The 17,211-nt window shown below is 35.9% G+C and overlaps 2 protein-coding genes across 4 annotated transcripts in view; one reads left to right on the top strand and one right to left on the bottom strand.

The window, feature by feature from the left end:
• Nucleotides 1-1,630: 1,630 nt before the first annotated feature.
• On the bottom strand, nt 1,631-12,610 carry slc23a4 (solute carrier family 23 member 4). The gene is made up of 13 exons (XM_051871318.1): nt 12,542-12,610; nt 10,588-10,678; nt 9,901-10,044; nt 7,799-7,956; nt 6,226-6,385; nt 5,011-5,192; nt 4,723-4,843; nt 4,492-4,648; nt 4,083-4,336; nt 3,702-3,866; nt 2,813-2,921; nt 2,596-2,691; nt 1,631-2,489 (listed from the first exon to the last, which is right to left on the bottom strand). Exons 2-13 carry the CDS (start codon nt 10,633-10,635, stop codon nt 2,224-2,226), a joined length of 1,860 nt encoding a protein of 619 aa, XP_051727278.1. The 5' UTR covers nt 10,636-10,678; nt 12,542-12,610; the 3' UTR covers nt 1,631-2,223.
• Nucleotides 12,611-13,857: 1,247 nt separating this feature from the next.
• The window catches only part of bicd1a (bicaudal D homolog 1a), a 39,592-nt gene continuing 36,238 nt past the window's right edge, over nt 13,858-17,211 (top strand). For all 3 annotated transcript variants that reach the window (XM_051869761.1, XM_051869763.1, XM_051869762.1), the window contains exon 1: nt 13,858-14,371. In XM_051869761.1, coding sequence (XP_051725721.1) covers nt 14,156-14,371 — 216 coding nt within the window. In that variant the 5' untranslated portion in view covers nt 13,858-14,155. The remainder of the gene's footprint in view (nt 14,372-17,211) is intronic.

The raw sequence follows: 17,211 nt of genomic DNA, 5'->3' as shown, positions 1-17,211 counted from the left end.
GATTTCGCGATTCAGGGTTTTTACAAGTAGCCTACTGTATTTTTGCAAAAACTGAGAAATTACTGCCTATGGTAGGTAAAGTCTTATATCAGAAGACCAAGAAACTGATACTGTAATGAAATTAATTTTTGAAAAGCTCATTGTTGTATTTTACTGTACACTGTAAAACATGATTTTATGGTGAAGTAAATACTACAGAAAAAACAAATGTAATTTTTACATGAAAAAATTAGTTCAGGCAAGAATTTAAAAAACTAAGTAAATTCTATATTAGTACTCAATTTAAGCTTGTAGAAATTAAAGAGTAAATATCAACATTATAAAATTTTAAGTAAAACTACTCAACTTTTCTGATACTGGTGTTCCCATCATACACTGGGCCTTGAATAATTAATTTGTTCAATTTTTCGTTGTTTTTCAGCTGTTTTTACACTGTTTTATCATTGTTTTTGTGGTTATGTTTAGTAACTTGCCATTTTGTGACATTTGGAGTTCATTTTCTACTCAGAATGGCACATTCACACTCATAAACGATCCATCGAATGTTACCGTCATTGTGTATTGTCTACCAAGTATTGAGGTCTCTGTGTTCAGGTGCCGCGTTACTTCTAATATGTAGATATGGTAACTTCACAATATCTATTGTATAATTTGCTTAGATGTTTCAAAGTAAAGCATACACTTTAAAAGCGTGGTTTGATTTAGTGTTATATCGTTTAAGTAAAATGTATTACAAAAGAAACTATTAGGTAGAAGTAAGTAGAATCACTCAACCTTTTACTGGCCAAGTTAAAATTACTTATTTTCTTTGTTAATTTTACTTAACTTAGTTAAGTAGAGTTACTTAATTCTATATTTGAAATTTACTTAAAAATATGCGTGCAAAAACTTGCAAAAGAAAATTTAAGTAAGTTTTGCTTATTCATTTTTTCAGTGTATCAGTGTATCCATTTAGGTTGTAGGCTAAACTGTAATAGACATGAGCTGCAAAAGTATTCTCGAATCAATAAAAGTTTTTTGTTAAAGTGTTTTGAATTGATCTCACTATAGTGTTCATTGGGCAGGAAAGTAGTCTGTGTATTTGTTAGATTTGTGTGTCATGACTCATGAGGCCAAAGTTTGATTCTGACAAAAAAGAATCTTTTTGACTGAACTATTTGATTTTGACTTGACAGTTTGGGGTTTGTACAAGTTGGTGTGTAGATCTGAGATTGTGTTTATAGTTTGAGAAAATGGCGAATTGTTTCATGAATTGTGCGTTAGAAATTGAGAAAAAACTGCAGCCTAATAGCTTACTACAAGCGAGGCTTATTTACTGTAAATAGTTTGTTACCGTAAATCCTGTTGACTGTCACGCTACAATTTCATTTTGTATTTGGATCTTTTTAGGAACTTTTACTGAACTCTCACTGGCACCTCAACACTGTCAATCAACACTATAATGGCAAGATATTGTATACGGCCTCATTATCCGGGGTTTAGAGTCCCTGAGGATCCTTTAAATACAGACAGTATTTCAGCATGTGTCCATCAGGTGTGTTTTAAGGATCTCCACAGAGCAGTTAACAGATTTATTATCCACATATTGTGTGTTCCTTTAAGCGTAATAAAAAGCTTCAATGACATTACATGAATTCCAAAACTAAGTTTATTTATTTTGTAAAATATATATTTGTACCCTATCAAGTGTTTTGCACTTCTCATCTTTATTTGAAATCACCCCTAGAGCACCATTAAGAAAAGAAAAACATTAATCAGTAACACTTTACAATAAGGTACTATTAGTTAACATTAATTCATTAGTTAACATGAACTAACAATGAAAAAAAAAAAAGGTAAAGCATTTTTTAATCTTAATGTTAATTTCAACATTTGCTAATACATTAAAAAATAAATCCTGTAACAAATGTATTGCTCATTGTAAGTTAAATAATGAATTTACTAACATTATCTAATAAGACCTTATTGTGAAGTGTTACCCATTACTCATTAACATTATCTTTACAGATAATTCATAAAATAGAGAGATATATTTGAGCAGTACTGCTTCAGATTAGATATTAAATTATGAATGTGGGGGTAGCTGCCTTCTCAGTTCAGTCCGTACCTCAATATGACAGAGAATTGAATATGACTCTGAATACGACTATATCACAGAATTAGGAGCCTTTTTACTTTAGACTAAATTGTCTCTTGATTTAAGATGGAAGTCTCCATCACAGACTATAATGCCACCCCCACTATGATGTGTGCATCATCTTTGTTAGGCTCTGTTTTGGTGTCCAAAGAATCCAGACTGGATGGTGGGTCATCCTGTGTGCTGACTTTGTGTGTAGGGCAGAATGGCACATATTTGGTCCACCTGAAGGAAGAGAGGCAGGTAGTAATTCCAAAGGGCAGCCCATACACGTCATCACTTTCTACAGTGTTGTCTGACTCATTTTGGTGGGCATTGTTCCATGCAATAATGCCCCGTTCGCGTTTCGTTCCTGCGGGAATATTAAACAGACTGTTATTGCAAAAGTGCCAAGTTACTTGATGAATCAGATATTGGAATTGGGACAGTTACTGAAGCAGATTATTAGTATAACTCACCAGGTATTGTGTTATCGAGCAGAAATCCAAAGAATCCTCCAACAAACATACTGGTTGTCAGAAGCACTAGAAGCACATGGTCCAGTTCAACAACTCCTAATACAAAAAGAAAGCACAAGAGATTTGTAATTGGAATACAAACAGGATGTTGACAGTAGATGTGTCTTTATAGAGTCTGTAGCATGTGCTTTTCCAGTACTGATCGTAGTTTATATACCTGTGGCTATAGATGTTGGGTTTTTCATTATCCAGTTAGGAATAGTAAGCCCAGTGAACATGGAGAATCCAAAGATGAAGATGGTCCGTGAAGAATTCATGTCTGTATACTATTAATAATAGAAATCAGTCATGTTAACAATATATCATATTAAACATATGAAGAAAGAAAATTAATACTTTTATTCAGCAAGGATGCATAAAATTGATCAAAAGTGACAGTAAAGACATTAATAATGTTACAAAAGATTTCCATTTCAAATAAATGCTGTTCTTTTGAACTTTCTATTAATTGAAGAACCTTAAAAAAAAGTGATCATGTTTTCCACAAAAACATTAAGCAGCACAAATACAAAGTTCTGTCATGAAACTCTAGATGGCGCAGGCTAATAGGTCCTTTAACTCAACCTGTTTGAAATGACATTGTTATCTATAGGGCACAGCTGATTGGTTCCTGCTGTATCAGTAGCCAATGAGCTTGCTGCTCAACCTTCAAAATACTTGGGTAGCATTTGCCTTAGTGCTTTCAGAAACCCACCACCTTCCCCAGCTCCACCTGTATAGATCTGCTACGGGTAATTCATGTACGCTATATTGTACAGCAGCAGCATGTCTTACTTGCTCACATCAGTATGTCGTGTATGTATTGGCAGTAGCAAGTCCCGTACTTGCTCTGCAACAGCAGCAGCAATAAAAGCAGCAGCAGCGTAGCAGATCTATTCCACCAAGACCAAACATATCAACACTGTCATACCCATTACCATGCCAAACACTCCAAGAGCTGTCATGACAGAACTGTTTTTCACATTGATACTAATAAGAAATGTTTCTTGAGCACCAAATCAGCATTTAAGAAGGATTTCTGAATCCGTTAACAAATCCGTTTTTACCTGTAGGCTTGAAACACCAGCAGCCATAATGACCCCAAACATGACTAGAAACATTCCTCCAATGACAGGCGTTGGTATTGTAGTAAATATGGCTCCAATTTTCCCAAACATTCCCATTATAATCATTACAAAGCCACTGGCCACAATCACCATGCGACTACCAACCTGCAAAGAGGAAAGGTTCCTCTCGATTAGTGTCGTAACTTCACAGAAAAATATTCCAAACGATCTCTTACAATCTAATTTGGTTCTTTAAAAAGTATTTTAGATAGTGGATAGTAGTGTTGTAAGCCTTTGCAATCATTATAAAACCGAATTAAATTATATGTGAAACATTTTGGCTAATATTATAGTAAAACATATCACAGTGAAACTTTGTACCTTGGTGATCCCCAAGGCTCCTACGTTCTCACTGTAGGAGGTGGTTCCGTTACCTGTGCCCCAGGCACCTGCCAGCAGACACCCAATGCCTTCAATGCCAATGCCCCTATTGATGGCATGTCTAGGTGGAGGTGGAGCACCAGATAGCCTGGCACAGGCATGATAATCACCCACTGACTCAATCATTGATGATATGACTCCTGCCAGGATTCCAAAAACTCCTGCCAGACTAACAGTTGGCACTCCCCATTGACCTGGGAAAAGAATTACATATCCATAAAAACTTTTATTGATGATGTCAATAGCCTATGTTATAATACAACAGCAATAATACATTATGATTCCTGTACAGATACAGTAAAGATCGTATAAGTTACTTCATTGGTCTTAATTGTGCTGGTTGCAATACCTGGATAAGGAAATCTGAACCAAGGCGCCCTGCCGGTAACGTCTCCTTTAATGTCAGTCCGAGCTAGATAGCCATATTTGTCAGGGTCTGAGGGCAGGACATCGTAGATCGTCAGCAGGTAACAAATCAACCAAGACAGACTGATACCTAGCAGGACCTGAGAAAACAAACCTTGCTTATAAAGGTATTTTTATGAAGCATTCATATTTAGAAAATAGATATAAAACTTACAGGCAGAATCTGAAATATGTAAATCTTGGTGGTGTGAAATTTCTTGGCTTTGCTGTATTTGGGGAAAGGGATGGCAATATGACGGAGGTACTGCGAGAATATCACAATCAAACACGTCGTCCTGTGGAGGACAATAAGACTGTGTTATGGCTCTGTGTCATTTTAAGTTTAAAAGAGCATTACCTGTAACCATCTCATGTGAGTGACAAAAAAAATCTACACAGTATTGATTATAGAGTACCTGCTTCAAATTTTGATTAATGATGATTAATTCTGAGAAGTACACACATGGAAGAGATGCCCCAATGGTGTCCTGCATTCATGCCAGCGGAGTCAAACAGCGATAGGCCGATTAGTGAAATAGTAGGTGCGATGGTCAAAGGGCCAATGAAACGCATGAAGAGGCCAATGAGACCGGAGAATCCCACCAGCACTTGGAATAGGGAGCCCACCATGATTGAGCCTTGGAGCTGTGAAGACAACAGAAACAGAATTTTATCCTTATTCTATAAAGATATTCTTATAGATGTTGTGTTGCTGTAACAAGATAATCTTGTATATCTTCTGTTAAATAACATCTTTACCTCTGCCTTTCCATCTATCTAAATATGCAGTGGCCCAAAAAGTATGAATTTCATTGGGTTAGAATATAAAATATTATACTACGAGGCTGTTGAATGCTCAAATCTGATTGGTTGACCAACGTTCTAAGGTGTGCAATTATTTTCAGGGAAACGCACGGCTAAAGTAGTTCTAGGCAGGTCTTGATCGCATTGCAGTTCCATATCACTCCGCCAAATGATTTCAGTTATTTCAATAGGTCCTACAGACAACAACCGCAAAAGAAACAAAACCCACAAGGACACCGACCAAGCAAATAAATATAGTAAACGATAGGATGAAAATGACAAATAATTGTCATGGTTTTTGCCACAAAATACATTTTATTGTGTCCTGAAAGTGCATAATCTCTCGCGTTCGCTCTCTCTCTTTCAAACAGACGTATTTAAACAAATTAATCCGTAAAATAGTTTAGTAACTTAAGATACATGACTCACCAGCGAGGTAATAACTGTGCAGTTCTTGAGATAAACTTATAGTTTCACACGGGTGACCCTCAAGGACCATTTTTTTAACGATGAACATGTTACAAATTTGACGTCCAGAGTGTCCATTTTTAACAGCCATTTTATTTGTAAATGTAAAAAGTGTAATTTTGCCAATTTTTTGCTTCAGTTTTATTTAATACAATGACTTCTCGTCTCTGATGACGTGTTTACTGGCGCGAGGGTGGAACAACCTGTCACTCACATGAGATCACAGCAACATTTTTTCTTGTTCATGAAGCTGTTTCATTCAGATATATGTCAAAATAGGGAAGAAAAACACTATCGCAACTTCCATTTCATGACGCCTTTAACTATGCAAATAAAAATGAGGACAACTCTACATACTGTATGTACATGTGTACATGCAGGGTCTATCAGTTACTGAGATACTCACAACTTGCATTCGACTTTGCCAAACATCTATGAACTCGGGTGAGGTGGTGTTGACCAGGCTGGCGTTTTGTGTCCAGGCTGGACAGGTCCATTCAGGCATTGAAAGCAAAGCCATGGTGGGTGAAAGGAACGTAAACGTTCCACCCTGGAGAATGGGTAACCTTGCATTAGGAAAAAGAAGAACCTTGTCACCAAAAATCTAGCTCTTGTGGTTTTGATTGTTATTTTTGTTTTTTTAAAAAGTGCAGAGAAATAGTGAACAATCCAATCAGTTCCCAATGTCCCAAATCAAGTCCCGTCCTACATTCTGATATGTATATCACAATTGGGAAGAATAGACTATTGCAACTTCTGTTTCATGCCAACTTTAACGCTTACTGAATCCTAATCCATTTCACCAAGCTAAAAACAAGGTAAAACTGTTGTGTGTTGTTAGAAGATAAGATTTACTGCACTTTTAGTTGATTCAAATCTCATTAAATGTTATATAATGACTCATTTTACAAGGTTCCTACAAGTAAACATCTAGAGCTATTTTATGCATTTATACTGCAAGCTTTCACCATATCAGTTACACCTACAAAAGGTAATTTAGATAGTTTTAGGGATGCTAAGACAAATTTTCTTGAACTAATTATACAACAATCCTACTGCTTCACACAAAAGGGAGCTCCTCAGCTGAGAGGCCTGAAGAATGAGGATTTAAAATGTGCTGAACCTCATGCTAAGATGGAAAATTCCTAATCCTATTATGGTTTTCAGCTACTGCAGGAAGCAGTCTGACCAATGTCCCATATATTATAACTGCTGTACATCAGTAATGGATTGTTTCAGATTCATCATGTTTGATTAACATAAATGCTAATGCTCTCGAAGTTCTTAAGGTCTGTAGTGTAGAGTTAGCATTGCAGGATTTCTTTGGCCTGTTATTCAGGCAAAGCAGCCCAGAAGAACACAATAGGATTTCAGTCTAAAACATGCAGAGGCTTATCAGACTGTGAAAACATTGCTAAGTCTACATTATTCACACTTTCCTAGGTCAATGAACCCTTGGACTGAATATTTGGATTGTTGCCCCAGGAGATGGTTTATCTGGAACATAAGTAACTTTTCAGAGTCTTCAGAGGAACAGTCAAAATAAATACATAAAAACGTATGCCCTGCAAATTGGATAGCATCATAAACATACCTCACAAAACCCAGGTAATCTTATAATTAAACAAGGAACACATTAACTCCAAGTGTATATAAAGGCATCTGCAGTTATTTGCTATAAGAGAAACAGCTTTTCATAATTAACCACACATGGTTAAATAATTGACAAAGAAAGTCCCTTGGGTCTCAGTAACCACAACACAACACTGATTATGACAATGATCAAAACACTCTCAGTGTTTCGTTGTTTAACCAACACCTCATCTATAAAAAATCTTTACACATCATTATCTAACTTCCCACCCAGTACGCTGACTTTGGCCTTGGTTCTGTTACTATTTTTGAATTCTGCTATGCAATTTTTCATGAGGTTTCCCTGTGAAACATGATTTTGCCATGAGTGATATAATGAACCATACCTCACTCCAAAAGTGACCTGCAGTAAGGTGCACAACCCAGACACGAAGAAAATAGTGCTGATTAGGTGACTTTGCGTGAGGCCGTCATGCTGTAGACAAAGGCCCTGAGACAATATCAGAGGAATGGCTATGATGCCACCAAAGGCTGTAAGATAGTGCTGTCAGAGAGATGGAGAGAAATAGTTATGTGTGTCTTTCAGTAACCTACTAAACACATTCTATGTACAGTAAAGTACATTCTGAGATTACTAGTGAAAATGCTTTTATTTTGCATAATTTATTAATTTAAAGTTAGTTCCCCCCCCCCCCCCAAAAAAAAAAATTGTCATCAATTACTCACCCTTGTGTTGTTCCAAACCCATAAGACTTTTGTTCATCTTCAAAACTCAAATGAAGATATTTTAAATGAAATCTGAGCGATTTCTGTCCTTCCATTGACAGTCCACGCAACTACCAACATTGATCAGCGAACATAACCAGAATCTCAACTGTACTTGCCTGATGAGCGAGAACAAACCTCATTGGTTCTTGTAGAAACTCAAACATGCTGCCGACCCAATGAACCTCGTTGGTTCTTGCACGTCAAGCAAGCATACTTGAGCTTTCGTTTACCATATCTGACGTGTGTGTTGATGAATGTGTGAATAAAAGCCTAAATTGTATCTGTTCATAAAGCAATTGTGTCTCTTCAAAATTTGGACAAAACCGCTCAATTGATATAGATTAGTTTTATGCTCTCTTTGTGAACATTTTGAAGCGCCATAAGCCACGTTTCCACCGCAGGAGCTTTCCCTAGGAACTAGGGGTGGTACTAAGTGTGTTTTGACCGCAGGAACCAGGATCTAAATGAAGTTCCAGGTAAAAATTTCCCCCTCAGAAAGTCCCTGCTCATGAGGTAGTACTTTTTCAAAGTTCAGGAACATTTGGAGGTGGGACTTAGGCGCTGAATGCAGATTGGTTGAGTTCACGCAGCATTTTATTTCAACTACCATTTTTAAAAGTCTGTTGCAGTGCATGCAGTAAGAGTTGTTTGCTATTTATATTAAAAATACGACAGATGGACCGACGAAGAGGTGCAGGCTTTATTAAGCTTTAATGCGGTGGACGAAATCCAGCAGGAACTGGAAAGTTGTGCTCAGTCCTACGTCACCGGACTTAACCTTCCCAGTACTTTAGACCGCGATGGAAACGCAGACAGCAGCAGGTCTGGTGGAAAAAAAAGTTCCTTGGACTGTCAATGGAGAGACAAAAATCTCTCAGATTTCATAACAATATCTTAATTTGTGTTTCAAAGATGAACAAAAGTCTTACATGTTTGAAACAACATGAGGGTGAGTAAATGATGACAGAATTTTAATTTTTGGGTTTGGCTTTAATGCAACGTTTATGTAGTCACTATAGCAATACAAGTTGAATAGGATTTTTTTTTTTTTTAAATGGATTTTATATTGTCAGCTGCACAGCTCTACAAGTTTGATCTTGTTCTCCTGCATGATTTGAGAATGACCCCAAAAACACTTGACCATCTGTACAAAAGACTTCTCATGATCAATGTCACAAATTTTCTTATTTAATTAAAAATAGTGCTGAATCTTAACCCTGTAAAGCCTACTGTATTATATTTGGTACATGAATCAGAATTTCACCTTACTTTTTGTCCATATAAATATCAACATCTGCACCAAATTGCATATTTTTGCTCAGTTTGGGCTTCTGTATAAAACTGAGGTGTAGACTTTTTGTAGATTTTCTTTTCATATTTTGTCTCACAAAACTGTTCCTTAAAAAAAAAAAAAATAAAATTTTTCGGACTTATTCCATATGTCAGGCTTTATAGGGTTAATTATGTCTTACTCAGTTTGTGTCATAACCTTTGGGTAAAAATCTTTCTCTTTATGTGCAGGCATTAAAAATCTCAGAGTGGTTTTAGAATTTTGGACCACATTGTATATTGGAACTGTACATATTTATTGGTACTGACGAATACTGTGCTGTTCATAGTGCATACTCCAATTGAGATTGATAAATTTGAATTGATTTATATGAGCCCAATGATATGCAATAAATCAATGTTCACAGAAATACGTGTGCACAGTGCTTACCTGAATCCCCAAAAAGATGCAAAGGTACCATGGTGGAATATCTGTGACACAATATGCTAGCTTGTTACTGTCTCCCTCCTCTGAAAAACTACCTCTTCCGTTTGTATTTTCTGGTAACTCACAGAAGCGGTCTACACCATCAACCTAAAGTCAAAAAACATTAAACAGTTTCTGATCCAGCAGTTTTCACTCAACAGTTCAGTCAATTTCACATGGCACATGTAAATATTCATTTGGATTTGTGAGTAAAAACCAATGCACCTCGTTATATGGGCTCTATAACGTTCATATAACCCATCTTATATGAGCGATATATGGGCTCTGAGTGATACACACGCACATTGCTCTAGTTACACATTCCAGTCACTAAAACACTGAGCATGACCACAATAACAAACACATGAGTAATGTTTGAATCATCTTGAGTGATTAGAATCTTCGGTCATAAAAAGAAATTATCTCACACCATAGATTTTTACAACTGTGTGATTTTAAGGATCTTATAACCTAACTGCAGTCTGACGCAAGTTGTAGATTTACGCAATGAAAACAAGACCCATGATTACATAGTACATTCAAATTTCAATGTCCCTGGATTCAATCTGTCCAGTTCTAGAAGCTCTAAGACTAATTTAAGAAAGAATCGAGTAATTCTACATTAAATGTCTATTAATGGAGGTTACTCACAGTAAATGCATAGTTGTCCAGCCCATCACTAGTCTTCTCTGGAGCCATGAGTGTGGAGACAGGAGGCAGTATAGAATTCTCAATGGAAATTCTAATAAGAGACAGGGCAAGAGCTAGTTAAGGACAGCATAATAAAGAAGAGACGAGAGAGGAGAAAGGAGGGGAAAAAACAGAGACACGGGACTGGGTTTTGGGGATGCTGCCGTTGATTGTAAATGCTATGGGACCCATCAGCTGCTCATGTGAACTCAATTACACCACAACTTGCAGGCAGCTGACCAGAGCCACGTGCTGCTGGAGCAGAGCTCTTTCTGGCTTAAGAATACACACTGACACACACATGTGCACACATATGCACCAATGCATTTGCGTGCATGTTAATCGCCATGCAATGCACCTTGGAAGTCTTTCTGTCTTTCTTTCAATCAAAAACAAAAGCAAAAATGTACTTCTTCTCACAGAGCAAGGGTCATTTTATGTTGCTGAATGGTTGTTAGGTTTACATAGTAACTTGGTGCAGGGTTATAGTTAACTAAAACTAAAACCATTACATTTTTGTTACTTAAAATAGCATAAACGTTAACTGTAGGCTTTTTTGTTTCAGCCAGTTGCCAGAGCAACATAACTTTATGTACTAAAACAACTAAAACTAATAAAAGAGAGAAAATGGAAAATACAATATGTAGTATCTCAATGATACTAAAAGAGGTAACTTGTTGCTTCCTAAGAGTATTTTACTTGATATACAATGTAATATAATGGAAGAATCATGACTTAAATTTAAAACAGTATTTCAGATTTTTTTTTAAGATATATATATATATATATATATATATATATATATATATATACACAGTCAAACCAAAATTTATTCAGACACCTTGAACATTTTATTAGTTCAGTTTATTCACTATATTTTAAAAAAAAAATGGTAACAAAATATGACAAAATCTCAGAGTTAAACTGTGTCAGAAAAAATTAATATTAATTATGTCAGATAACACTTAAGCAAAACATGGTCAGGTCAAAGTGTCTGAATAATTTTTGGCTCCAAATTTTTGTCAATTTTACTGGTAGTCCACTGTATGAAGAATGTTTGGGTATAATATGTCACAGTTTACTTTATTTTGCTGTCCTCACTTACATAAATGAACTATAGTGTCCTGCACCCACTAGTAAAAATATATAAAAAATATCAAAAATGTCTGAATAATTTTTGAGTATATATATATATATATATATATATATATATATATATATATATGGTATAACAATAAATTAAAAAGACATTAAAAAAAATAACCCAAACATCCACATTACAAATAATATTTGATATTATTCTATTCCCATAAAGTTCAACATGATTTGCTGAAACTGTTTTCCTGCAAGATTTTCTTACACTGTATACAGCTTGTTTATGTTTACATTTATTATTTTGCCAGATGCTTTTATCCTTCTTATTATAGCAATTATTTGATATTCATTTTATTTTTGAAACCTGTGATACTACTGGCAGTATTCCTGCGATGGCAGGTTCCCAATTTACCCCATATGGCATGACAACGTGTGAACATAATAAACTGTTTTTTTCCTGAGCAGTAGATTTTTTGTACTCAAGTCTTTAAATTATGTGCCTAGACATAACAACCTGACTTTTAAAATAAACCTACGAGAAACATTTTTGAAGTAAACCGTGAAAAATATCCCCATTCTGTCTTGTAATGGATTTACATTAAAGCTCTCACAACCATACCAGTGCAGGCTTCCCAAATACTATGTATCACATGTCTCTCATTTTGCAGATTTATCTTAGATAGTGACGGGACAAACCTAATCATCCAATCATTCTCTCATCAGATCAATCCATTGGATGCCCATTTAGAGATTCTTGTGAACATGAAAAGATTTCTTTCATTAGACCATTAGATAATGTTAAAACATGCCATTTACTTACCTTAAATGACTTTCCTCGGATGAAATGAATCTCACTGTTTTGACTGTGCTATCCTGTAGTTAATGATTCTGAAAGTCAAGGAAGTTTTCTAGATAAAACACATGTGATCTTTCACCCTCTTTTTTTTTACTGCACTCATCATTTATAATGATGTGCTTGATTTCCTGGCCAATCAAATTTACGTTTGAAAAGCTGAAAAAACAGTATTGTGCCACGCAGTCTGAGAAAATGAAATCACATGCAGTCTGTTGAAGAACAGACATCCCGAAGTACAGTGTGTCATGAGGTCTTTTTCTCAGCCTGTTCTCTTATTCATATAGTGTACTTAGGCATGCTTCATTCTAGTGCTCTATGGATCAGGAATGTGTCACATTCAATGTTACATTAAGTTGAAATGTGCAGCATGCATGGAGAGACTAAAGGAATTACGTAGCTTATTATCAAATATCTTACTTTTAGTGATCAGTGATTGTTTCAATGGCAGTAGATCCACAGTGATTTACACTTGCACAACTATATCATTAGTTATAGCCATGAATTTGATCTTCAGGGCAGCTTTAAGACTCAAAGCACAGTCCTTTTGGAACTGAGACCGGGATGTCAGTGGCCTTCGAGTTGATGGCTAACTAGTTAATGCTCAAGATTATGGCTCCGATATATAATGAGTTCTACAACCTTCCCTCTCCTTTTGAACAATGAATTTGCATGACTTCTCCAGTCGTTCTTGAAGACTGGATTTTTAAATATCATTTATAGAGACTGCACTTTAAAAGAGCATTTTGCTGATTACATATTTTAGAGCTGTGCATAATTAGACAATATGGTAACTTTAGAAATGTTTATGGTGTTTCCATTTCAGAAATGAGCAATTGTACAGTTCCCTATCTTATTATTAGTATTATTATTATGCTCATAATTTCAACTTCTCTTTAAGCGTGTAATGTACGTTCTTTTCCAGCAGGTGGCTGAATAGTATTTAATAATTCTTGTTTTCAGCCACAATAGCATTCTAGTAAGGTTAGCCCTAATCTGAAAATCTCTGAAATTATCACCTTTTTTTTTTTTCGAGGATCAGAAGTAGCCTTTTTGCTGTACATTATGTTGTACCCTACTGAATAATAACAGGCTAAATGATTGTGACGAATTAGAATTGATTATTATAATTTACATATTACTGATTATAATTATAATTGCACTCTCTCTTCGACTGAACTGTATACATATAGGCCCACTACTAACAATATACTAATGATATTAATATCTAATAAAATAAACGATGAGGGACGGGGGAAGGGAGTGACGTCACATGTTGAGAGACAGATTCAACTTCTGCATACTTTGCATTCCGGATAGATGGCGCCGGTTTTCTTCATAAAATTTTAAGTAAAAACCGATAGAACAATAGATAGAACAATGGTGCAGTTTATCACAGCACTGTTTACAATGAAACAATCGAGTCCAGCCCATGTCACTCGTTTAAACATCATTTAATCATCGGCAAACAGGAGGCGCATCGGGACTGTCGGACTGCAGCATTCACCTGAATCTCCTCATCAGCCTCCGCCTCTCTGAGAGCGCGCGAGTGACAGGAACGAAGGACGCAGAGATTAGGCGATGGCAGCCGGGGGAGGATGCGGGGAATCGGTGGATCAGTACCGGGCCGAGGTGGAAAGGCTGACCCGTGAGCTCGCAGAAGCGAACCGGGAGAAGATCCGGGCTGCGGAATGCGGTCTGGTGGTGTTGGAGGAGAACCAGACGCTCAAGCAGCAGTACGCGGAGCTCGAGACCGAACAAGAGGCTCTCAAACAGGAGTTAGAGCAGCTGCAGGAGGTAAACATAGCTTCGACGGTTTGATATATATGTATATGTGTATAGGTCTGGAACAATATAAATGTCTGTAAATGACATATGATTATTTTCTATTATCTCTGATTATATTTGATATGTATTTTAACCTGTCACTACCATAGAATTTTCATGGTAGCCTACTGTTTTGTAAGTACATTTTGAAATATTGTTGAAAGAAATTGAGTCAGTGCTGTAGGTAAATTGTAGACTTGCCCAAGCGAGTATTGATTCTGGTGTCATAGGTTTATGAAGAATCTTTGGTGTGTCAGGAAGTTTTCTGGGCCTTTGGCCATATAGTATATCCCTGCTGAGAAATTTTGTCTTCTTTCTGTGTATCTCTGTCTGAATGTCAGCAATATGTGTACTCAATATGGTATGTAAGTGAAATTTTATTGTCTGTTTATTATAAAACTCAGAACTAAGCATGTTGTTGGCTTGTTTAGTGTGATGCCATGTGTGAAGCTTTTATGAATCATTTGTATGCACATTTATTTTGATAACAATACTCTCAAAACTATTTTTTAAAACATCATATTCACTCCTAGTCCATGCTTTTCTTCATTGTTGGGTTTTCTTACGTCCTTAATGATAAGAACAATGAGGCAAATGGAGTGAACAGGAACCATCTAAAGTGGACACCCATTGCTGTATTCAACTGACCACACTGTAACATATCTGGGACAAATGGAGTCTTTTAGAGAGGTGAAATGATGAAGAGATAGGGATGAAAGGAGAGAGACAGAGGAAAACTGATGACAATAAAAAGATGGAACAAGATACTTTCTTACTGCTGCAGTGATCCAGGGACTGTGGCTGCACAGTGTGACTGATGACAAAGAGGGGTAGGGATACATGTGATGTGTTGTATTAAATACAGTACAGTTTAAAGGTTTGGGGTTGGGAAGATTTTTTAATGTTTTGAAAATGTTCCTCACCAAGGCTGTATTTATTTGATAAAAAAATAATAACAGTAATATTTTTGAAATATTATTACAATTACTGCATAATCTATTTGAATATATTTTAATGTAATTCCTGTGATGGCAAAGCTGTATTTTCAGCATCATTACACCAGCCTTCAGTGTCACATGATCCTTCAGAAATCAGTCTATTATGTTCATTTGGTGCTCAAGAAACATTTTTCATTAATGCCAATGTTGAAAACAGTTGTGATGCTTAATATTTTTGTGGAAATTTTGATGCTTTTCCAGGATTTTTTTGTTGAATAGAACGTTCAAAAATAGCATTTATTTGAAATATAAATCTTTATAACACTAAAAGTCTTTACTGATCCTTTTGATCAATTTAATGCATCCTTGCAGAATAAAAGTATTAATCTCTTTTAAAAAATTCTTATTGACCCCAAACTTTTAAACAATAGTGGGTGTTGCTTATATAAACTTGATGACCGTTATTGAAGCAGAGTAGCCTGACCTTTTGACCTTTGTTTATGTTGTCTTCATTGGTGTTTTCAGTGTTGTATAAAAAATATATACTAGCTTAAATACAAATTCACCTTTTCAAAGTCACATAGAAATATTAGTCAATGTTTTTTAGACCTGTCTTATTTCAAAGAATGAATCTTAATTATTGTGTCCTTGTGTTTCCCTAATGACCCCTAAATTCCCCTGAAGTAAAGCAATGACTATGACTAATGGGTCTTTGTTTAGTTTGACAGTATGTATGAATGCTTATCTCAGACATTTATAGTTATTTACTGACAGCAGTGAGTCATTTGCAGTGAATAACTGTCATGAAATTGTGTCGGTAATTGCATTTTTTTCATGGCAGCTCCCCCTAGATCTGGCTACTGTAGTCTGCCCCGTGGGCTTGTCTTTAATTAACTCTATCATGCAAATCATGATACAGCTTGTCTTTCCAAGCCAGCCAAAAATTTTGACATAATTTACCTTCATTGTATCAATTAGTTTGGAATTGCATAGAACTGTGCAGCATCTGTTAGTTATTTGCAATGCGGTAAATGTATTTTATCTATTCGGATTTAATTTCAGAAAAATGAAAAATGCATTTTCTTGTTTATTTAGGAAAGCTTTGAGTACAGAAAGTGCAGACAGTTAAAATGCAGATTTATCTTTTAGGGTTCATGATACGATCAATAATGCACATCTGTTTGGGTCCTTGGATTTCGAATAGTATCTCTATCTCTTTCTGTTCAAAGCATCTGTGCTGTTTATAATAGAGTCTGTCTGCGGCTGATAGTCTTGTGAAGGGCACGAGTGCTGGAGGTGATATTTTGTCTCGAGGATTGACTTGCTGTATTTGGTCTTTTTTTCTCTTTATCTGTTTCTGTTCCTCCTTTATATTAAACAGAATATAAAAGACCACACTGCACCATTTGCCTTTGGGCAATTCCTTTGAGAGTCTTTCCAGAATTTACTTGCAAATCAGATTCTCTGAATGTGCAAGAGAAAGGAAATACCATATGAGATATACCAGTTTCTGAGGACAATTTTAGGTCGTTTTCATGGAGTGTTTGTTTCAGAACCTGGTGTGTTTTAGTTCAGTTCATTTAAGCATATATGAACATGGCAATCATGCTCGGATCTGCAAAAAGCAGAGATATATATATATATATATAATTTTTCATTTTGAGCGGGAATGACGGCTACATTTGTAAATGTTTGTGTGTCTCGAGAGCTACAAATAAAGCCACAATAAGCTCGCGGAAAATGTGTAAATCCATCTTTATGTATTACACAGTGGAAACTCTGTCCAATAAGAGTACAATTTTACTCACATGTGACTTGCATAAACACATTTTGTTACACTTTGAAATGTTGCCTTGTGAAAGCGAACTGAAC

The sequence above is a fragment of the Ctenopharyngodon idella genome, chromosome 18, assembly GCF_019924925.1.
Source record: "Ctenopharyngodon idella isolate HZGC_01 chromosome 18, HZGC01, whole genome shotgun sequence".
Lineage (NCBI taxonomy): Eukaryota > Metazoa > Chordata > Actinopteri > Cypriniformes > Xenocyprididae > Ctenopharyngodon > Ctenopharyngodon idella.
This window is presented reverse-complemented; position numbering and strand designations above follow the sequence as displayed.

What these genes read in the sequence shown, in the direction of transcription:
- slc23a4 (XM_051871318.1), bottom strand. Translation starts at nt 10,635, where the DNA reads ATGGCTCCAGAGAAGACTAGTGATGGGCTGGACAACTATGCATTTACT. An exon ending in GCATCTTTTTGGGGATTCAG is followed by an intron (nt 7,957 to 9,900) that starts GTAAGCACTGTG and finishes TCTCTCTGACAG; the next exon opens with CACTATCTTACAGCCTTTGG. An exon ending in CATTGGGGCATCTCTTCCAT is followed by an intron (nt 4,844 to 5,010) that starts GTGTGTACTTCT and finishes TGTCCTCCACAG; the next exon opens with GACGACGTGTTTGATTGTGA.